This window comes from Grampus griseus (assembly GCF_964374135.1).
Source record: "Grampus griseus genome assembly, chromosome: 5".
Taxonomy (NCBI): domain Eukaryota; kingdom Metazoa; phylum Chordata; class Mammalia; order Artiodactyla; family Delphinidae; genus Grampus; species Grampus griseus.
In genome coordinates, this window is record NC_138998.1 from 72,530,618 (window position 1) to 72,553,825 (window position 23,208).

The following is a 23,208-nucleotide window of genomic DNA, read 5'->3' on the forward strand; positions in this document are numbered from 1 at the left end:
CTTGGTCATATAACATACAAGCTTGGTCATATAACATACGAGCTTGGTCATATAAAAAATCTGTTGGTTGACTTAATTGGAATTCTAAAGATTGTTTGGGGCTTTCCCAATTAGCAGTTTTCATCCAATGCTGGACTTGACCTTCTCCAGCAAGCATGTGGACTGACTGATAAAGATCGGAGAAGCCAGGTTGATAAATTTGAATTGCAATACTGAATTCTTCAGCGAATCTGAGCACCCTCAGTTACCTTGGGGAAAATCTTTTATTATAGCTCCAAATTCAGCTTTGGTCCATGGGATTTAAGAAATCCTCAGGAGGCCTAATTTTATTTATTTATTTTTTAATTGAAGTACAGTTGATTTACAATATTGTACTAGTTTCAGGTGTACAGCAAAGTGATTCAGTTATGTATATTTTTTCCAGATTATTTTCCATTATAGGTTTTTATGAGATATTGAATATTGTCACCTGTGTTATACAGTAAATCTTTGTTATTTATCTATTTTATGTGTAGTAGTATGTATCTGTTAATCCCATAAGGCCTAATTTTATTTTATTTAAAAAAATATATTTATTTATTTAATTTTTTTTGGCTGCGTTGGTTTTTGTTGTTGCCTGTGGGCTTTCTCTAGTTGCGGTGAGTGGGGGCTACTCTTTGTTGTAGTGCACGGGCTTCTCATTGTGGTGGCTTCTCTTGTTGCAAAGCACGGGCTCTAGGCACGCAGGCTTCAGTAGTGCATGGGCTTAGCTGTGGCATGTGGAATCTTCCCGAACCAGGGATTGAACCCGTGTCCCCTGCATTGGCAGGCGGATTCTTAACCACTGTGCCACCAGGGAAGTCCCAGGAGGGCTAATTTTAAAAGGGAATATTTTAGCAGGCTCAGTTGGTTAGTTTCAGCACTAGAGAAGAAAGGGAGTTCAGATAAAGGAAGGAGATTAGAAGAGGGCAAAGGTGGATATAGAGGAGGCAGAGTAATGGGATTAGGGAAACATTGGCTGGTGCTGCTGAGGAAGAGGCCTCAAATGCTTTTTAAAAATCTGGGCTAAGTGAAATAAGTCAGAAAAAGACAAATTCTGTATATCACTCTTATATGTGGAATGCAAAAAATACAACAAACTAGTGAATATAACAAAAAGGAAACAGACTCACAGATACAGAGAACAAACTAGTGGCTACCAGCAGGGAGAAGGGTGGAGGGAGGGGCAAGATAGGGGTAGGGGATTAAGAGATACAAACTATTAGGTATAAAATAAATAAGCTACGAAGATATATTGTACAACACAGGGAATATAGCCAATGTTTTATAATAACTCTAAATGGAGTATAACCTTTAAAAATTGTGAATCACTGTGTTACATGCCTATAACATATAATATTGTACTATATCTCAATTAAAAAAACTAGAAAAAAATCTCCTTTTTTATTTTCCTTCTGTTTAATCTCCTTCTGTTAACTTAGAAATAGTATTTTGTAAAGAAACAATTTTAGAATTCTGAATACTTTAGAAGTCTTTAGTCACCAAGTAAAATAGCTATTCCATTCATATGTTTAGTTCTATTGACACAGTCTTCTAATTTAGTCCATAGAAAAACAAGTTTGGGGAGATCTAAGGTTCTCCATAATGGCCATTGAAGTTCTAAATTATCTTTAGTAAGGTTGGTCCAGTTAGTCAAAAATGCATCTGAGGAGAGACCATAATTTTTTAACATAAAACCAGCCAGGGTCCTTGAAGGAGGGCCACCCTTAGAGCATTCAGATGACTGGGATTACATATCTCAGAGGTTTTCTTCTGAGCAAAAGAAAATTCCTAAATAGTCTGAAAGGGGTGTTTTCAGAGTTGGGAGTTGTGTTTTGTTTCACAGAGTGCCTTTCATGGGATTCTCTCTCTCTCTCTCTCTCTCTCTTTTTTTTCCCCTGGCGGACAGCCTTTGTCTCAGTTGTTTGACTCATGACCAGTTATCCCTTGTTACACAGAAATTGTCTTGCAGTTGGCAGGTGACCTAATGTCAATCTGGCCTGTCCACAACCAACTTAGCTCTCATGGGAGTCTTGCTTCAAGATCGAAATCTCTCATAACGAGGAGCGGGGAGTGCTCTCGTAGTGTTTATTTGCTTGACCTGTGCCCACTGATTATTTATTTACTTATTCATTCATTCATTCATTCATTTTTGCACTCAAGAATTCCAAAGGAATTATACCAAAATTCTAGCGTGCTTCCAATAAGAAAACAAACAAGTACTCACCAAAAAGGACAAAGCCTTTAAATAGAGCCCAAGTAAAGTCATAAAGTCGGAGAACTCAACCAAAGGGAGGGACCTCAGAATCTGAGCGGAGACTCACCAAACTGGAAGTCATGGGTAACACATGGAAGCGATGAGTACAAGGGACTCAGTGCATGCACCTGGCTGGATCCTGAGGGGCGTCGTCCTTTAGAGGTCATTTCCTTTGGATCTTACTTCAGACGCCAAGGAATGTTGACCTAAATAAAAAGGTAAAATGAGGCAAGCTCAAAGTTGTCAAAAAGATAAGTTTATTCCAGAATAGCAGAAGAATTGCAGTTGAGGACACAAAAACTGTAGCAAGCTACAGGCAAGTCTGATGAGGATCTGTGGTAGTCTGTATTTATGGGCAGGGACTGTAGAGAGTGGGGGACTCAGTTAGAATTTGCTACAATAAAAAACAAACAGAGACCAGCTTTGAAAATTCCCCGAGCAGACAAAACCAGTCCAGTCATATAAACAAAGCTCAATTCAGCTCATTTTGTGAGACCAACCTGACCTGGGTCATTTCTTCTTCATGCCTCTGGAAACTATAAGCAAAAATCTGCAAGGTTGATATGAAGCAACCCCTGATCACCTCCATACCATTTAAGAAAATTCCAATATTATCACTCTTCTGTTAATCAGGGATTTATGAAAAATCAGTTTCTTGGTCCTTAAGTTTTTTTCCCTGAGGGCCCGTAGATGAGATTTTCCATGTTATAGCTTCAGGTTCCATTGTACATTGAAATTCTTTCACGGTGGTTTCACCTAGGTGACCCTCAGTGTATTCACTGGAGAAGAAAGAGAATGGTCCCAGTAGACTCTTCCTCTTCACAGTGGTACAGTATTTGTAAAGCCAAAATGAGATTCAGATGCAAAAGTACTTGGGACAGGAACATGTGAGGCCCTCACAAGGTGATGGGGAAAGGAGACCTTGAGCCTTGGCTCTGCTCAGGCCAGTGGCTGTGGCTGCCCTGACCCCCTACCTCCGAGCCACAAGGATTCTGGCTGACACTGTTCCCTCCCCTGGACGGTCCTTCCTCCAGCCCTCAGTGCGCCCACCTGACACCACCTTCCTTTTAGGAAGAGACAGTGTCCCCTGCTTTGGGAATCAGATGGAACTGAGTTCAAATCTCTGCCAGCTAGCATGCTGTATGGTCTTGGTCTCAACAGCTTCCCCTCCTCTTAGGAAAAGTCTGAGATCCTTCAGATGGCTGATGACACCTACATCTGTACTCCTTGAGGTGTCTGCTTCTGGCTACCTGCCTCAGCATCACTTGGGGAAACAGGTAAAAGTGCAGGTGCTCTGGCTGAGACTCGGTGGAGGGTGGGCTCCAGAGCCGGCCTTGAAATCAGCTCCCCCAGGAGATCCTTATGCTTGCAGAGCTTGAAAACCTGAAGGATCTGACTCCTACCCAGCTCTCTAGCCTCATTCCACTCATTCCCCTGTCTTGGCCCCAATCCCTCTGGCCTTCTTTCAGACCCTTGATTAGGCCAAGTTTCTATTCACCTCAGGGCCTTAGCACATGCCATTGCTCTGCTCACAGCCATCTTGCCCCACTCCTCCCTGGCTAACTCCTGTTCCTCCTTTAGCTCCTGCCTGCCCCCCACTAAAGTAAGTGTTCCTGCTGTATGTCCCTAGAATGTTCTCTACTTTCCTTCATGGCACTTATCATAATTATTATTTGCTTGCCTTTCTGTTTAATATCTGCTTCCAGACAAGACTGAGGAGGGAAGAGACTGGCAGTCTTGCTCCCCACTGCCTTTATCTCTGCTTCTAGTCTCATACCTTGCACAGACAGGTGCTCAATAGACATTATTTGTACAAAAAAATTAACATCTGTGTTTAATTTTCTCATCTGTAAAACAGGATAAACACCTACTTCAAGAAGTTTCAATGATTAGAGATAATACATCAAAATGCCAAACATAGTGGATACTAAATAAATCATAGCTTAAAAAAAAAAAAGAGCAGAAAAATTTGATAACAAGCACAAAAGACCTGGCATAGACCTTTACGCTTAGTAGCAAGTAAATTCTGGGAGGATGGTTCTGTTTTATTCCCCTACCCGTGCAGGAGGTGGCTGGCACAGGTACCAGTTGTCAGGAAACTTCGGAGCCTCTGGGGGAAGGGGAAGTGAAATACAGAGGCTTGTGTGGCTTCGGGCTGCTTGCTGGAGGGACATGCCTCATCCCAGAGCTGGCTGAGGCGCAGAGGAGCTGGCGGGCAGGTGGCGGGCATTGCCTGTGTGATGCACAGAGGCAGGTTTCTCTCTGCTCAAGCAGAGGGAAGACAGCATGCTGAGGTCCCTGGGTGAATGTAAGTCTAGCTGGCCATCATGGGCAACATAGCTTAGTCATGACAAACATGATCTGTGCTGACGCATCTCACTCCACCAGACTAGGGGATCCCCATGGCAGGTGGCTGGGTCTTCCTTCCTTCCTTCCTTTCTTCCTTCCTTCCTTCCTTCCTTCCTTCCTTTCTTCCTTCCTTCCTCGCTCCCTCCCTCCCTCCCTCCCTTCCTTCCTCTGTATCTTTCTTTCTTTCTTCTTTTTCTTTTTTTTTGTCAAATGAGAGTTAAGTATTTATTATCTGATAATGCTTTTAGTTTATTTTTCTGCAATGATTATTTGGGTAAAGAGTGTTTTCAGGGAGGAAAAACTGACACACTTACAAGGTTCCCGAAATTGGACAGAATGTTTATGAATAGAGCTTTTCCTTTAGGATTTTTCTACCAGTAAGCTCCTAGCACCTAAATTTTCACACACTGCTCCACGACCTTTCTCAAAACGACTGCCAACTTCTACCACCCAACAGCTTTTCAACCCACCCAAGTGAGTGCGGTGGACACAAGATAGAGTGGGGAAGACTCAAGCGAAGAGTGAAATGGCAGTGTAACCCCCGAGGAAGGAGCTGTGGCAGCTTAAAACTCAGGATGTCTCTCAAAATATCAACACAGTCAATGAGATACAAACCTGAATTTTCTCTATTTTTGTGGTGTTTAGTGTTTCTGTTAAAGTGATTCATAATTTTTGTGGTGGATTTAAGTTAAGAATAAAGAAGGACAAAAATCCCACAGCCACCTGCCAAGCACCTATTAACCAAAACCTAAAGTAGCGTTGACTCTCCTCGGTCAAGCCTTTTCGCCTAGGAGATAGATAACTGCAAAACCAACCTGGGTAGGCTAACTAAGGGTGTAAAAGCCAAAATGAAGAAAAATACACAATCAATGGCTTGATGTTACATATGGCTGTAATGCAGAAATACTGTAAACTGCAATTTAGTGTTAATGCTGTCAACTAATCAGAAACTTCTGAAAACAGGCAAGGCCTAAACCATAAGAATAAATATACCTTATGTTTTAAGTCTATCAGCTTGGGATTTAAACTATTCCATGTCTGGTAGCATACACCCTGAAAAAAAATGCACAGCTAAAACAGATGAGACAGAAAGTACCCAAAACTTAAAAGACAAGAGCATATCTCTTAAAGATAAAAATCCTTACTGGAACCACAGAACTTATTGAAGGAGGGCCATTCCACTTAAGTTTTCTTTTCATCTTAAAACCCTATTTTCCCCAGCTCTATGCACCACCAGTCCCTACCATCAGGAAACGTTCACAAGCCTCTCAGATAGTCTCATCCACCAGAGGACAGACAGCAGAAGCAAAAAGAACTACAATCCTGCAGCCTGTGGAACAAAAACCACATTCACAGAAAGATAGACAATTCAAAAAGACACATGCACTCCAATGTTCATTGCAGCAGTATTTACAATAGCCAGGTCATGGAAGCAACTTAAATGCCCATCAACAGACGAATGGATAAAGAAGATGTGGCACATATATACAATGGAATATTATTCAGCCATAAAAAAGGAACGAAATTGGGTCATTTGTTGAGATGTGGATGGATCTAGAGACTGTCATGCAGAGTGAAGTAAGTCAGAAAGAGAAAAACAAATATCGTATATTAACGCATATATGTGGAACCTAGAAAAATGGTACAGATGAATCGGTTTTCAGGGCAGAAATTGAGACACAGATGTAGAGAACAAACGTATGGACACAAAGGGGGAAAAGCAGCCGAGGGCTGGGGGTGGGGTGTGATGAATTGAGTGATTGGGATTGACATGTATACACTGATGTGTATAAAATTGATGACTAATAAGAAAACAAACAAACCCTCCCCCCCCATTTTCTAGCAACAAGTTAAAGACAGCTCCACTTGCATTAATCTACAGAACCGTCCATATGCCAGTGTGAGGCTGCTGTTCCAATACCAGCACAGCTAGTCTGCCTTTCCACAAGTGGTATTTTGGCAAAAATGTCAAAGTCAGGACAGGTCGTGGGTTTCTCCTTAAGAAGGTCATCCTGTCACCCCTCTCTTTCCCTCCCCAACACGATCCCCAGCTCACGCAAAATAAAATAAATAAAGAGTGCAGTAGTAGCATCAGCGTGCACTGCCAGTCCACCTGGGGGCCTTAATTGCTGCCTTCTCCTACGGCGTCGTCTTGCTGATCACTTGTCCAGAGCGTTAGGTTGTCTCGAGGAGCTGCATGATGAGCGTCGAGTCCCTGTAGGAGTTTCCACTGAAAGTGTCAAGCTTGGCAATGGCGCCATTGAAAGTTGTCTTGGCCAAGTGGCAGGCTTGCTCTGTGGCATTCCGGATCTCATAGTAGAAAACGCAGTAGTTAAGGGCCAGGCCTAATCTAATGGGGTGAGTGGGCTGCGTGTGCCCTTTGCTGACCTCATGGGCTTTGCTACATGTCTTCTCAGATGACTCCTCGAAGGTTGCCCTCTTCTCTCCAGTGGAGACTTTGGCCAGGTAGCGGTAATAGTCCCTTTTCATATTCAGTTAGAACACTTTGCTCTCATACTGGCTGTCCTGGCAATTCTTGATTGGGTATTTATCCAGCAGGCTCAGCTCATCCTGACACATCAGCTCCTTGTCTATTTTTTCACGGTAAGCACGCACCATGTCTACCTTCTCGTTACCCTCTGCAGATATCTTCTGCTCAGCACTACTAATGACCCTCCAGGAAGAACAGCGTGCCCCAGCCGTTCTAGGGTCTCTCTTGTAGGCCACAGAGAGAAGGTTTCCTTCTTCACTAGACACTGGCTGCTTCAGCTCTGTCACGTTCTTCGTGGCCGCGGCCCTGTGGTCCTAGCGTTCCGCCTGCTCCACCAGCCGGGCTTCTGCACCAGTTGCTTGCGGTCTACCGTCTTCACAGGCTGTTTCGGGCCGGGCGAGGAGACCGGGGCAGCCTGGAGCCTGGGTGCTGGAGGGACCGACCCAGGCTGCGGCTAGAGCTGCGACCCTGGGACCGGGCGCGAGGCATCTGCCGGGTCTTTCTTTTTCTCTGGGGGTCTCCCCTGCACCCAGCACAGAGCTGGGCACACAGTGGGTGCTCCCTTAATGATATCGAATGAATCTGTGGATTCATTAATGAGCAAAATGGCCTGGCATGGTGGCTTCAGTCTTGGGGGAGGGTCATGGGCGTGTGTGTGACACTTTAATGGACCGGGGACGAGGAGAGGATGACTTAAGAAGAGACAGGGGAGGCAAGGGCCTCAGAACTGGGAGTGGGGGTGGTCAAGGAGTTGAAGGGGTGGGGAGGCAGGCCTGGACTCAGCGAGACTTGGTGGCTGCTTTCAGACGTCTGAAGTGCTGCCCTGGAGGAGGGAGTTGGGGGCTGATCGGGCATGATGAGAAGCCAGGACTCATGAAATATAAGGAAATCTGTCTAACAGTTTGTACTGTCAAACACCAGCACAAAGGTAGTGAGTTTCCCATCACTAGAAGGGCTCAGCCAGGGCTGGGCAGTGCCTGGTGGGGCTACTGTAGAATAGGGTCTCAAACTTTTTTTTTCCAAACTACAACCCATATAAGAATATAGTTCATGCTGCAGTCCTCCTCTGCACATGCACAGAGAGTTTTTTAAAATGCTACTGCTGACCCACTCTGTTCGCATGAGACCCTACTGCCTGGTGCTCAGCACAGGCCTGGGGAATGCATCACGCTAGTTGGCCCCAAGGCCCTATCAGGTCTGGGACTCTTGTGGCTGTCTGTCTTCTCAAGGAATTCAAACTCCTGTGAATAGTCAGATGAGAAAAACTCGTTTAGGAAGGTAAATCTTTGTTTTAAAAACTCACAAAACATTTACTCTTTTCTTATAAAAGAGTGCTTAGTGTTGACTATACCAAAAAGCAAAAAGAATGAATGTCACTGACTACTCAGAGAATGCCAATGTTAATATTGGGGTATATTTTATTCCAAGTCTATTTTTTTTTTTTTTTTGCAGTAACCAGGCCTCTCACTGCTGCGGCCCCTCTCGCTGCGGAGCACAGGCTCCAGATGTGCAGGCTCAGCGGCCACGGCTCACTGGTCCTGCAGCTCCGCGGCACGTGGGATCCTCCCGGACTGGGGCACGAACCCGCGTCCCCTACATCGGCAGGCGGACTCCCTACCACTGTGCCACCAGGGAAGCCCTAAGTCTTTCTTTTTTTTTTCTCGTTGTATATAGCTCTTTAAAAAACTTTTGCGATAACATGGCATAAACGATTTTGTGAACGTTTTACTGCACACTGTTTTATTGTTTTCCCTGATTGCTGTATATTCTTCCACAAGATTATTTTTAATGAATGCATTATATTTTATTGTACTAATGCATCATAAGAACTTAACCAAATTCTAGTTGTCATCAATTACGCACTTTCCAGCTTTTGCTATGTACGTATGTCTTAGTATACTTGGCCTGTAATTTCATTTGGATAAATTCCTAGAAGTGAATTTTGAAGAGTAGAAGTAAACTCTTAAGATTTTCATTATATATTAACAAATTACTGTCCAGTAATATACGCTTTTATAATCCCAAGAGCAATTATGAATGTGAGCTTCTCCATATGCTCATCAATCCTGGCTATTGTCATTAATTTGAAATCTTTACAAATGTGATTTTTTTAAAAAAATGGTATCTTGTTTTATTTTACATTTCTTTAAATACTGGTGGGATTGAAAACCTCTGTGTATTTCTTTGTTTATTCATGTCCTTTGCTCCCATCTTTATTTTATTTTAAAGTATTATTATTACTTTGTAATAATAATATATGATATTTAATATATAAACAGTAAATATATATAAACATATAAATATTATGTTTATATATTAAGGATATCTTGCAAATGTGTTGCAAATATTTTTCTTTAGTTATTTAAAATTGCTTTTCAAGTTGACTTATGCTTTTTGTTTTACATACAGGTTAACCTTCTTTTAAAATATTGCCAAATGTATTTGAAATGTTTGGACTTTGCATGTGATTCTTCTTTCCTCACTGCCCCCTCTGCCTCTTCCCTCCCCACCATGTACACTACAGATGTAGATAAGCAAGTACTCTTTATGGTTGGCGAGGGTTATCTCATTTTCCAATCTCATTTTTTTTCCGCCACTCTCCAGGTCACAGTCAGGTTATGACCATATAGTTAAACAGAAGGGTCATGGGAGAAAAGGCAACTGTGGATATTCCCTATAATCCCAAACTGCAGCCATGCTGGGGATTCAGGCCCCACTCTCCTTCCTGGGCACAAAGCCCTGTCACCCCGACTCTGCTCCACATGGGACAGAGGGGGGATAGCCTGCACTCCTCCTGGTGTCCTCACCCCTGTCCCTGATGGGCTTGTCGAGAAGATTCCAGGGTGGAAAGGCCTTCGAAGCCCTGTCTCTTGGGCCGGGCACAGCCACTCCCGTCTGGGATCGGGCCTCTCACAAGCCCCCAACCTCCATCTGCCTTTCCAGCCCTGACCGCTCCACCAGCACACTCTCTTTCAAACTACAGATGCTTTCACTGTTGGAGGAGGTTAAGTAGCAAGAGTGAAAAGCTGTGGAGAGAGACAGACCTGTGTTCTAACTCTGGCTCTGGCCCCTGTTAGCTTCAAAATCCTGGACAAGTTACTTAACCTCTGAGTTGCTCAGAGACAGTTAGTTATCTGCATGCAAGTAATTTATTTACATATAAGAGGCAGGAGAGCAAATAGGCTGTTGGTAATGAACAAAAAGCAAAACAGGATTTTTAAAAGGCAGGAGAGGAAAAAATTTTCTGGGAACTGTGATTTTCTTTTTAGATTTTCTTTGTCAGTTGATAAGTGGGTGGCTAGGTGAGAGGCCCATTTAGGCAATCAGCCCTGAGCAGGCTGGCTGGGCCTTGGAAGGCAGCAGTTTTCATTGTTTACGGATTCTCTGGGGAGCTTGAGAATTTAGCATGTGGTATACAGGAGGGCAGACTCTGTGAGGTCCGCCATGCCCCTCATGTAGGCTGAGTCCTCACCACTACCTCATGGGAATCTCTCCCAGTAACCACCTCCCGGGTTAGAACTGTGAAGGCTTTATGGGTAAGTACCTGTAAACGTTAAAACAGGACAGTCGGGTCTGCTATAATGATTGTCTCAGAAATACTAATTTGTTCCAGTGCAATTGATACATGAGGGAACAATCTGAACCTACTGCAAATTTCACATTTGCTGATGAATGATTTCATCTTCGGGAAACACTAGGTGAAAGCAAAAATCTTCACCCAGATGAACCAAGCCGCCTGGGAATACAAAAAACACACACGGCCACACCCCAGACACCTCCAGCTACCTTAGTTCACCATATCCTTCCATATCTGGTAATCGCATAACTGATACCCTCGACCATCCTCCATAACACGCAGCCACCCATGTCCAGGAGCCAACATCCCTTCCAACACCCACATCCAGAAGCCAGCTTCAGGTCTTTCTTGAGGTAAAGTACCATACTTATCATCGTCCTGATGAACTTCTTAACCATTCAATGTGTAAAGCCATGCTAGCGTTTTAACTAGGTGTATTTTTTTAAGTTTTTTTTTTTTTTTTTTTTTTTTTTGCGGTACGCGGGCCTCTCACTGCTGTGGCCTCTCTCGTTGCGGAGCACAGGCTCCGGACGCGCAGGCTCAGCGGCCATGGCTCACGGGCCCAGCCGCTCCGCGGCATGTGGGATCCTCCCGGACCGGGGCACGAACCCATGTCCCATGCATCGGCAGGCGGACTTTCAACCACTGCGCCACCAGGGAAGCCCAACTAGGTGTATTTTTTACGTGTCATTGACAAAGTTTTTGAGTGTTGTGCCCCAACCTCATTTTCCCCATAAGCCCTGTGATTTTTGTTCCACGATTTTGCAGAGCGCTGTGAATTTTAGTAACACATGTGCAGACTATAGCCAGGACCAGCTACATAATGTGTGGGATCCAATGCAAAATGAAAATGTGGGCCCCCTTGTAAATAAAAACTAAGACTTTCAAGATGATGGCAGCAGAGCATTAAACCAAGCTCGGTGCCCTCCTAATCCTGAGGTCCTGTCTGCCTGCACAGAGACACACCCATGAAGCCAGCTCTGGTTGTAATAGAACTGACTATGCTAGCACGTAGCAAGTACTTGATAAATGTTAGTTGTCATTCCTATTGTGGTTTCTTTAATGTTTAAGCTATTTTCACACTGTAAAGCAGAAATTCTATAAAGACCCAGTCATTTATTTATCCATTTTACAAACATTTATTGAGAATCATCAGGGGTCAGGCACTGGGCTGGGCGCGGAGACCTGGGGGAAGGGAGTACCTGGCACTTGAATGAGTCGCCCTAGTAAACCCAAGGTAGGGGAAAGAGCCAACAAGCTGGGCCAGCTGGACTTGGGTTTCCCTGGTGTCGGATGTCCGGAGACAATTCCCCTTTGATCTCTCCTGTTTCTGCAAGTCTGGGGAGCAGAGGTACTGACAGCCTTTTGTTCTCCACTATCTTTTCAAGGATGTTTATAAAGTGTGAACAGCCTTGGAAGAGAGAGATAGTGTCTCCCTCTGGGACAGAATGCTAATTTGTTTGCCATCCGATATAATAAAGATAACGTCTACCTTGGGGGAAAGGTTGGGCAGGTTTTCTTGCAGCCCTTAAAAAGATTGGTGTTTTCTAAGGTCAGGGTTCCTCAGCTATGATACAAATCCGTTGTGTCCCAGCATCCACTTGGGCCTACCTCTGCACTGCCCAGTAGGACTTTGTGGGCAAGGGAAGCCAATGTGAACATGAAGTTCAGGCTACTTGCTGCTCCTTGAGTAATAAAGCCCTTTGTCTCTGTCTTCTACCTGAATCCATGAAACTGTGCAGGCCAGTCCAGGAGAGACCAGGAGGAGGGGCCAGGCCGGGGCACTGGGCACCTGGGAAACACCTGACTGAGCAGGACGGCAGGCAAGGAGGCTAAGGTTTGCCTGGGAAAGAGCCTCAGCAAAAACCTGATGAATAAGCTTCATTCAAACCCTGAGGCACTGTGAGGACCTGCCAGGTAGAGTTGGAAATGGAAAAGACAGCTGCAGGGAGAAGGGAGCCAGGGCAGGAATCCCTGGGGGCAACTTGAGGGAGGATCTCCTCCTTAGCAAGCAGGTGTAGGCCACCTGGAAGCTTGGTCAGAGCTTCCTGATTGGGGGTGGGAGATGGCGGCAAAGCCAGTGAGGAAGGGTCTGAGGTCTCAAAGAATCTTCGGACACCGGAGGGAAGCCCGGAGCCTCTGGCCAATGCTGTTCCTGTAGAAAGCCCCTCCTCCCAGAGATGATGACTTTCACACCCTGGTTCCCACCTACCTTCCCTCTCTCCCTCCCCTCCAGGAACTAAAAGTCCTCCATCCCAGGTAGAAAACAGAAACACCCACCCAAGGGAACCCCCAAACACAGGTGCCTTCTGCACAAAGTCCCCCTCCTAACCCTCGCCTCCCAACACAGCAAGCTGGGAGATGCTGCTCCTTGCAAAGCAGGCTCCTGGCATGTTCCTCAGGCCCTTCTCTGCAATTTCCCTCCTTTCCGAGGCTTCCCTCACTCAGGACAGTCATTCTGGATTCCAGTCAGGTACCCAAAGGGTTTCATCTACATTCCAGGAAATTTGGGTGAATCAGCTGCGAGGACTTGCCACGTTTCTCATAGTGCCATGCAAGCTGGCAGCACCAAACGGCTAACACCTTGTAGGAGCCCTGGTTGCACTGCCTCATTTGCTCTTATTACCACTCCTTCCACGCCCACACCTGGGCTGCATTCGCAGGGGCTGGACTCCTGATCTGCCTCAGTCAGAACGACCATCTTCCCGTGTTCTGGGGACTCTGCCCACAGCAGCCCTTTCCCGCGGTTCGGTAGTTCAGGGTCTGGCCTGGATGCCTGAATCAAACCTGTAAATTTGCTCAGCTCTCCCCTCTGGCCTCCGCATCTTCTCCTTGCCTTCCTCACGGGCTGTACTCATCTGATGAAAGGCTGTACTTTAGGTCCTGAGAAGGGAACAAGAAGTCGTTGTTTTTTGTTTGTTTGTTTTTAATGTGTTGGTCATTTATACAGAAACGCAGACTCACTGACATGGATAAAAGCACCAGTGAATTTTGATTTTGCCTCTCATTCTTGCCGAGGGCTGGTGGGGAAGGAAGGAGAGGCTCTAACCAAAGAATAAGGGTTTGGGTTTCACGGTCTTCATTTTTTTTTTTTTTTCCTTTGCTTCCAGTTTATTTTGACATCTATAGTGACAAGAGTCATAAAATGGGTTTTAATTAAATACCATAAAGCAATTGGAAAGAAACAACTCCCTTAATTGTTTTACTGGTAGAAAACCCTCTGGTCAAAAATCTCACCTAAACTCAGACGCATATATCTGTTGTCACCTTGATAGCTTCACTTGAGTATCTCATCAATACCTCCAACCTCAATACATCCCCAAACTCGAATGAATGACTGTAGGTCTGATTTGCCAGGTACAGGCTCAGTTTAAGTTGTTGTCCCAGTTGCTCCAATGGTGCCTCCTTTCATTTTCAAATGTGTGCTGCTCGGGACAGAAACAACGTGGTGACCCTACCGAGAAGAGACTCATGTCTTTCCCTCCTGCAACCTCCCTCCATGCCTCCAACTTACTACTCCACTGATGTTCCCTTTCTCAGTTACTGGCACCATCTTCCTTCCTGTGGCTCAAAGTGGAGCAGAAGAATGACCCTCTCCCATCAAGCCTTGTGGGTTCTATCTCTGAAACCTTTCTCCAGCCAAGCATTTCTCCACCTCCCTGCCACTGTACTTCTCCGTACACCATCATCTCTTGCCTGGGCTATTCTATGAGGCCTCCTGTCTCATCTAGTCTCGCTCTTTCACAACTTGATTTCCACCTTTTTTGAACCAAAAGTTGGATCATGTCACCCCTGCTTAAATCCTTGCAATGGTCTCTCCTTGCCCTTGGATGAGGAGTGCCAAAAGGAGCAGCCTTTTGTGATAGGCCCTAGCGTGATAGCCCAGTGTGATAGGCCCAACGAACCATGAGTTTCATGTTCTTAATCCTTTAGGCAAAGTACAGTGATCTTTACTCTGATGGCATGGGGTGGGGGGGTGGGGGGCCTCTGAAAGCCAGGTCCTTGCAGGTGTGTGCCTGCTCTTGGCAGAGGGGCAAACTAACCAAGGGCGGTGGCCTAACTATCTCATAGGGACCAGGGCTTTGGGGTTTGGCTGCCCAGGACTGTTAAAAGCGATCAGACATTCAGGGGCTCTCCAGGCAATAACAGTCATGAAAGCTTTCAAAGCATTTTTAGAAAGCCAATCTCACACTTAAATTAGGCTAATACGATAAGTATAAATTATATATACCAGTATATCTTTCCAGGGCCAGCCCGGGGGGAAGTGGGCTCACCTGCCGGGCTTCCCTGAGGAGGCCACCTGTCCTCTACCGTAACGACCCACAAGTACCCTTCGCAAGCTTTCTTCGAAGAGATTTTATTGGGCTGGATGAGTGTCCCCCCAAACTCATGTCGCCTCAGAATGTGACCATATTTGGAAATACAGTCTTCACTGATGTCATCAGCTAAGTTAAACTGAGGTCATACTGGATTAGTGTGGGCAGTACTCCAATGACTTTTGTCCTTATAAGAAGAGAAAAGAGACAAAGACACACAGCGGGAAGATGGCCATGTGGTGACGGAGGCAGAGACTGGAGTGGCGCAGCTGCGAGCCAAGAAATGCCAAGGATACCGTCAACCACCAGCTGGTAGAGAAGGCGAGGACGGACTCTTCCCCGGAGCCTTTGGAGGGAGTGCGCTTTTGCCAACAACTCGATTTAGGATTTCCGGCCTCCAGAGCTGGGAGAGAATACATTTCTGTTGTTTTAAGCCACCATGTTTGTGGTACTTTGTTACGGCAGCCCTAGGAAACTAATAGGAGAGAGATCCTCTTGGACTGCCCTCAGTGAGTCTGTTCCATTGCTCAACATACACCCAGCCCTCAGGACCGCACACCCAGAGGGCCCATCTGTAAATGCCCCTACGCCCATGTCTAGATCCCTCTAGATTGTGACCCTGTGACGGCAGGGGCTATATCTTATTCATCTCAGCATCCCCTGTGCTGGGCACAGTGCCTGGCACAGAGGTTCACAGAATAACAGGGCTGTTGGAGTGCCAGGCTGACCCTGAGTTTTGTTGCCTCTGCTGTATCCTGGGGAGCAGGGCTTGCTGGGACTCCTTGGCTCTGCTCCCCTTCCCTCCCCTTGGCCGACCCCTCCAGCTTCAGCTAGTTCCTCTCCCCAGGGAGCTGGGGAAGAAGGAGAGAACCTCACTTCCCAGCTAGGTTTTGCTCCAGGACTATTTCCATTTTCTTCTTCTCTGATCCTCTGGTTAAATTCCCCCACCCCATCCTCTTTCAAATTCCTTCTGGATTACTTTCTCTAGAATATCACCTGCGCTATGTATCAAGTCTCAGTTCTTCAAATAAGAGGCCTGGCAGCTGGTCCTGGATCAGGGCTGGGAGCCCACCCAGGAAGCCATCCTTGAGGGACTCCACCTGTTTCCCAATCCACCTGCAGAGTCCTTAATCCAACCATGATTTTAGCTCATCTGACTAATGATCTCATTTTACTGTTGGTTCTGCCTCTACCGTTAGACTGTCAGCATTAGACCCCAAGTGTCTGAGAATTCGCTCACACACTGTAGACTTAGCTAATTCATGTTCATTGACTTTCTGCTGTAGGAGAAGGAAGATCAGAGCAGTGTATCAAAACATACCAGTCTTGATTCTAGCTTAAGGAAATGAGCTTAAATAGGAAATCATCTCTGCACTGCTTGTAATAGGGACAAGTAAATAGCCCGTGTCCAACTTAATTAAATAAATTATATGGCAGTCCACTCAATGGAACATTATGCTGACTTTAAAAATGTGTGCATGAAGTGTTTCATAACAACGAGAGGAAATGTTTAGGTTTAAAGTTATGTGGTAAAGTAGAATCCAAATTTATCTATGATGTGATAGATTAAAACTATGTATATGAGCTATTCCTGGAGAAGTAGCTAGAAATCTATCAGTGTATTAAGAGGGGTTTTTCAAACGTACTGATGATGTTTTTCTCCTCTCCAGTTTTAAATATTTTCCATATCTGCTATCGTGAGAATGTATTACTTTCATAAGGGGAAAAAAACAGCGATGGTAAACTTTATTTGAAAAAACTCTTTAAGGCCTGGGCTGGGCTCTCTGTCAGAACCCAGTGTTGGAAGTCTCTGCTGGCCGCCCTGTCTGAGAGGGCAGGAGGCCTCATCATGACAGCCCTTACTGAGCATTGCTTGTGGACAGAGGTTTAGGCTAGAGGCGGGTCTGACTGGGGTTCTAGGAGTGCACAAGACAACCTAATAACCATGGGAGGAAGAGCGCAGGGCAGAATGAACACTGGAACCATGGGTGCAAGCCCGCATCTGCCGGTGACCAACCCTGTGACTTGGGACACTCCCTTTTCTGTGGGCCGGCACCTCTTCCATGGCAGAATGAGCAGTGTGGACTCCATGATTGCCAAGGTTCTTCTGGTTCTAAAATTATGTTCAGACTCTTTTTTTCTTTCAGAATTTGAGAAGGGAAGCCTACCCGTAGGTCACAGATAGTGAATCTGAGCTCCTAGGTGCTGGCTTTTTGACTGAGCACTGTTGCTAACTTCCAGGACTGAGTTTTCTTCTCCTCAGAGTGAGAGGAGAAGAAAACTCAGAGTGAGAGTTGAGTGAATGGATAAATTTAGACTCCTGGGCCTCAAGTCTACCCCTTCACCCCTGCCCAGGCACTCAGCACGGAGCCTCCTTCTTGGGTACCCCAGGCCTGGAAGGTGTTGCTTGGGGAGGCATTAGTCCCCCTCCGCCGCAGAGGGAAAATGAGAAATGAACTAACTGGTGTGAGAACGCAGGGCACTTTTAGAGAAAGGGCCTTGAAGCCCAATCCTGGGAGAATGACAGAGGCCTTTGTGTGGCCCAAACACCAGGGCCCTGGCTTCCACCACGGCCTGGGAGCCAAGATCTCACGAGCAGAGCTTGCCCTTTGTCACCTCGGCTCCCTCATCCGCAGTGGCCTGACACCAACACATAGCACACTCCCGTGGCGGGTCCAGCCATGGGGGAGCCCCCGCCCCAACCGGCACCAATCCCATTGGTCTGTATCTTTTGCAGCCTGGGAATCTTGCCCTCGCAAGCAGATATCCCCCTCCTCTGTGTAGCAGGAGCCACGCCCACCAAGACCATAACCACCAACCCCTCCCCTTGCTGGACTGTTGAGTAGAGAGCAGTGGTCAGAGAACTTGGAGTTGTGCAGATTTGGGTTTGAAACCCAGCTCAGATGGTCAGTCTTTATATCGTAAAATGGTCATCCTCTTTTAAGTGAGTGTCTCAGGTTGGGTCCTGCTGGAAGCAAACGCTGAGATGGAGTGAAATGGAAAAGTTTATTGGGAATAACACCTGTGAAAGGAAAAGGCAGGAGGCAGGATTGGGCGGGAGCCAGCACAGCTGACAAAGCCACGAAGTCCCTACAGGTGCTGTGGGATTCTCTGGGGCGCAGACTGCCTCTTAAAGGAATCCTGTGGGACTGGAACTAGCCAAGTCCTTGCACCACTGCCTTTCTCAGTCATTGACCTGAGGGTCACCATGAGAAGGGAGTGCTCCTGGCTTGAAAGTTGAGGTGCACCTGAAGGAGCTGACAGCTGGCGCTACCAACTAACCACTCTCCTTGCAGCCAACAGTGTATCCATTCTTCAAGGCGTATCTCTGCGTCTACCTTGGGGAAATAACCGTTCAGCACATAAGCCCCCACCAGCAGAGGATAAGCGCTCAGGGCATGTTAATTCCATTCTTTGGCTTTGGAGCCAGGCAGACCTAGGCTTGAATTCCAGCTTTGCGACTTCCCCGTGTGACCTGGGCAGGAGTGATTCAGGACAGTTAGCATTCCCCAGTTGCACCTGATCACACAACCCGGACCGTGACTCAGTCATGATGAGAGTGCGTGTTCATTTCCCTGAACGTCAGTTTTCTCAGATGTGAGGTGGGGATGGTGATGTGTACCTTGCAGGGTTACGGGGACATACACAGGGCCTGGCACTCTAGTTCAAGTCTTAAGATTGAATGAATCAGGATGGATACATATCTGACTTCCTGCCCCATCTCAATCTAAGTGTTTTAAGGCTGGCCAGGAGTAACTTTATTAGCAGCATGAGGGTCTATCAGGGCATAACTTATATGGAGGTAAGCAATTTTAACCCCATCCCAAGATGAGAGTCTCCCACTTTGGGTAGCCTAGGAGAGAAGTCTCCTTTAAAGATCTTGACACGCTGCCCAGAACCCAGGCTGAGTCTATTCAAGCCACATCTGTATCTTCCTTCCACGTGGAAATGTCATAATCTTATCCTTGCTCCAATTTACTGATACCCCAAGTCAAGACTGAACTCTCTGGCCCCCCATGGAATATCAACCTCAATTTGGTTTCAGATTCTTGCCCCCGAGAACGCCCAGCAGTCTGCAGGTCTAGGAGGTCTCCATCAGACAGACCTCTGGGAATCTACTCATCTCTTCCCTTCTCACTCACCCCTCTCTGTCCCCATCAGACGCCTCGGGAGGGGAGAAGGAAGGACAAACAGATAAAGAGGGGCATTTGTCATAGAGACCCAGAAGCACACCAACCCCGGAAAATGGGCAAGCCAAGAGGTAGCTGGACTCAAAGGGAAATGGGAAGGGAACTGGAGGCAGACAGGGAGAAGATGAATTAGATTCACACGTGCCAACATCCTAAAACCCAAAACGGATGCAAGAAAGACCTCAGTATGCAAATGAGCCTGGAATTCTTCTCCAGACTCCTCTTCATGCCCTGCTTCCCTCACTTGTTTCTACCTTCAGGGTTGATGTCAGGATGAAACGAGAGGCCAAGTGCCCTCTACAGGTGTCTTCACAACTATAAAGCACTTTTACATGTTTGAGCTCATTTTATTTTCACAACCTTTTGGGTAGGTGTTATTTGACAAAGACTTTTGTTTGACTGAACTTTAGTCAGGCTCCTAAACTTCCTTCTAGGCCCGTCTGTGCACTTCCCTGTAAAATCCGGTTTTAGCAAGAGCCCTGCCAAGTCAGTTTAGCAAGAGTGTCCCATCCTCAATATCTGGAACTCTCAATGTCTGATCAGGCGCTTCATCCTCCTCCATCCCTCCAAGGTGATGTCTGATCACCCTGGCCTGTCTTCGGCCAAAAGTCCTGTTAGGTTGGTTTAGCCAGAATCTGCTCACCCCTGATGTTTTTTCTTAGTAATTTTCTATCCACTGACCCTTACCCTGCTTCTTGGCTATAAATTCCCACTTGCTCATGCTATATTTGGAGTTGAGCCTGGGTCTATACTGAGGTCCCTTTTCTCACATTGCAAGAGTCCTGAATAAAATCTGTTTTTATGCTTTAACTACCTGTCCAGCTCTGTTTTTTCTTTGACATATTATCCTTATTTTATAGATGAGGAAAATAAGTCTCAAAGAGGCTGTGACTTGCCTTGGGTGGCAGAGCTGGGATTCAAGTTCAGGTATCCTGAGCCCAGTTGGAGTCTTGGCCACCACAGTAGCTTCTGGAGAACACTCTGCGCCTCCAGTGTCCCTTGCATTGGAAAGTGGGAGGTTTGCTGTGTTAGGTCGACAAGATGTCCAACGCTTACTTTGGTCTAACCTGGAATGCTTTTTTCTCTTCTAAATAGGAAACTGTAGTCCAGTAAATGTCACCAAACAAAACACATAGCAAGTTAATAGAAAGAACTCATGAGCAAGAACTGACACAGAAAAACTGATTAAGAGACCAAGTTGGCCTTGGCGTCTATGTACATTTTTTCCAGTGATATCTTCCTCGTATCCCGTCCCACTGCTCTATGCTTAAAATTCTTTACCCTTATGGGTTTCCTTCTCCTGGGAAAGAATGGGATCAATGGATCCATACAGAGGTGGGACTGCTGGGGGGACCATGCTACTTCTCTGAAGTAGTTGCACTATAACTGGAAAGTCCAGCCTTTGGGCTTTGGCTGTAATTGGGATTTCAGCTTCAGAAAGCAAGTAGCCGACAAGGTGGTGGAGCCTTCCTGGTCCTCTGAGACGGCGCCACAGTGTAGCCATCCACTCGTCTTTGGATGTCTCCAGGTTTCTGCCTGGGAACGTAGAAATGCCGATTCCTCATCCTAGGCTGTGCAGTGAGAGCCTGAGCTCCCTGCCTGGGGACCAGTCACTCCACAGACCCCACACTCAGGGAATGAAGTCTGGAGAAACCAGGGAAGCAGGGGTTCACACGGTGGCAAAGGGTGGGGGAACATCGCTGTTGCTGTCCTTTGCAGAACTATACCGGCTACCTTCTTTCCCCTTCAAACTCTGCCTGACACGCTCAGTTTGGCGTTCCTGTCCCTTCTTGGTTATGCTTGTGAGTCCCAAGAAGTCAAAATGGGGTGCCCTGGTCTCCAAGGTCTCCAGGAGCAGCCCCACTTCCTCATGGGCTCACAATCCCTTCTCCCCAGGTTCTACTCTCTACCACACTACCCAGCCCAGATCTCTCAAGCAGCTTTCCCAGGTTGCCTTGGGCTTTCTGGACCCTGGTTCTGCTGCGTCCTGTCCTGGAAAGAGGAAATTCACCATTTGGTGAGGGTCTACCTTGTGCCTAGCACTGAGCAGATATTCCGAGCCCAGTCCTCCATCCCACAAGTAGCATACGGGGTGGGGGGGTATTTCTGATTCCCACCTCTCACCCCACATTGTTCCCCCCACTTGCCATATTTCTTAGGGTCTCCTCAAGTTTCACTCTCCTATTCATACAGCCCCAAACTCACTCCCTCTTAGCCCCTCTCTTTCCTGTTCTGCCCTGCCCTTCCTCCTGAAATGACCCGGCTGCTCCCGTTGTGGCAGTCCGAAACGCCGGCAAGAGAGGGGCAGCCCAGGACACCAGGCAGGACGGGGGGCCCTCATTTCCATGTGTCCTGGTTTCTATTCCCCTACATGCCCCTCCCATCCCTCCCGCTACTTGGCCCAGGCTGACTAGGAACAGAGCAGCCTGTTTATATTTTTTATTTTTTCCTGGTAGGGGAAGGGGGTGGAGATTGAGGAAAGGAAAGATGGGTCAAGGATGATTGGCAGGGGCCCCACCTTCTTTTGTCCGCTTCCCCTGGTACTCTGGCCCCTCAGGGAAATACACCTGTTTAAGGCCAGCAGCCAGTGGGGACAGGTTCACCTCTGCTGCTTGCACTACTACTTCTGTGCTGAGGAGCTTTCCCAGGGGAGCGTGAAGGACTCTTTCTGGAGCCATGAGGGGTGTCCACTGCAGGAGGGTCCCCTGGGTGTTCCTGAGCTGCTTGTGTTCCTGCATCCTTGGGCCAGTGCTCCTGGGTAAGTGATGCATCTGGGGCAGCATTCTGGGGACAGGGTAGCAGCTGACGTCGCCGATCCCATCCGAGGAGCTGGGGTCTGTCATGGGGAGAGAGACAGAGAGGTAGAGAGAGGTGAATGGATAGAGATGGGACAATATAGGGGAGAGAGAGGGAGAACGCTAAAGAGACTGAGGAAGGAGGATGTAGAGACACAGAGAAGCAGGGAGATGGGGGAGTGTCCTGGTTTGGGGAAACTCACTGGGGGAACCAGGGCTTATTTTGTGGAAAGAGACAGGTAGGCAGAACTGTAGAAAAAGGGAGAGAGAGTTGAGAAGGAATGACACAGAAAAACAGGAAAGCTGGATAACACCCAGAAGAAAAACTTGCAGAAAGATATAGAGTCAGAGGAAAAGACAGGTGAGAAACAGATGAATCAAAGCAAAGTAGATCCAGAGAGAGGAGGGAATCGGAGGAGACAGGCAGGATAGAAAGGAAGGACCAGGGGAGAAAAGAAGCGACTGGCTTGGAGAAAAAAGGCAGGACAAAAGGGCAGCTGAGACGGGCAGCTGAGACAGGCAGTCGGCTTCTTGCCTCTGAACTTGGGTTTAAAAGCTTCCTCTTGGGCTAATGCCCCCAGGGCAGGGCTCATAGCCCTGGCGTTGGCCTTGGCCTCCTCTACACCCTGCCTGCCCGCCTCTATCTGGAGCTGCAACTAGAGCTGGAACTAAGGCCTTTTGGGGAAGCTCCCCCTGGGTCCCCTGTCCCTTCCTCACTACCTTCCAAGCTGCCCCCCTGGCCCCAGGGCCAGGTTTCGTTCTGTATTTCTGGGTGTCTGAGTCTTCTGAAAGTTTCTGGGGCCAGGAGACGGTGAGGGGTCAGGAGCCCAAACCAAAGATATAATCACAGCTCCCTCCCCTCCTCAGCAGGCCCGGGGAAGCCTTCACCCAAGGAATCATTTCTCACACAGTGGGTCAGAGGAACACATTCTCTTACAGATAGTAAGAGGCACAATGCCAAGGATGTGGAAGATTCCACCTTCCTTGAAATGTTTAAGGGCTTGGCTAAGACCAAACGGAACGCCCACCATCTACACCACCCTCACACCCAAAGCCCCTCATCCTCCCTACTCATCACACAGTGAGGAAACAGAGGCCGGAAGGAGCCTTCGGAACCTTCTGTTGCCAGCCCCACAGGGTCTGTTCCTGGGGGTAAACTAAGTGGTGTCTGTAGGAGTCATGACCATGGGCAATGGGGAGAAGGGGGCTTGGATT

General features: G+C 47.0%; 1 protein-coding gene and 1 pseudogene across 2 annotated transcripts in view; one reads left to right on the plus strand and one right to left on the minus strand.

Annotated features, from left to right (window-relative positions):
* Positions 1-6,746: 6,746 nt before the first annotated feature.
* LOC309823149 (14-3-3 protein gamma-like) lies at positions 6,747-13,393 on the minus strand (annotated as a pseudogene). Its single transcript has 2 exons — positions 13,339-13,393; positions 6,747-7,544 (listed from the first exon to the last, which is right to left on the minus strand). The product of its transcript is annotated as a 14-3-3 protein gamma-like (transcript).
* An 8,481-nt stretch (positions 13,394-21,874) lies between these two features.
* The window catches only part of MUC4 (mucin 4, cell surface associated), a gene marked incomplete at both ends in the record, with an annotated part of 50,973 nt that continues 49,639 nt past the window's right edge, over positions 21,875-23,208 (plus strand). The window contains one exon of the mRNA XM_082655310.1: positions 21,875-21,956. Coding sequence (XP_082511436.1) covers positions 21,875-21,956 — 82 coding nt within the window. The remainder of the gene's footprint in view (positions 21,957-23,208) is intronic.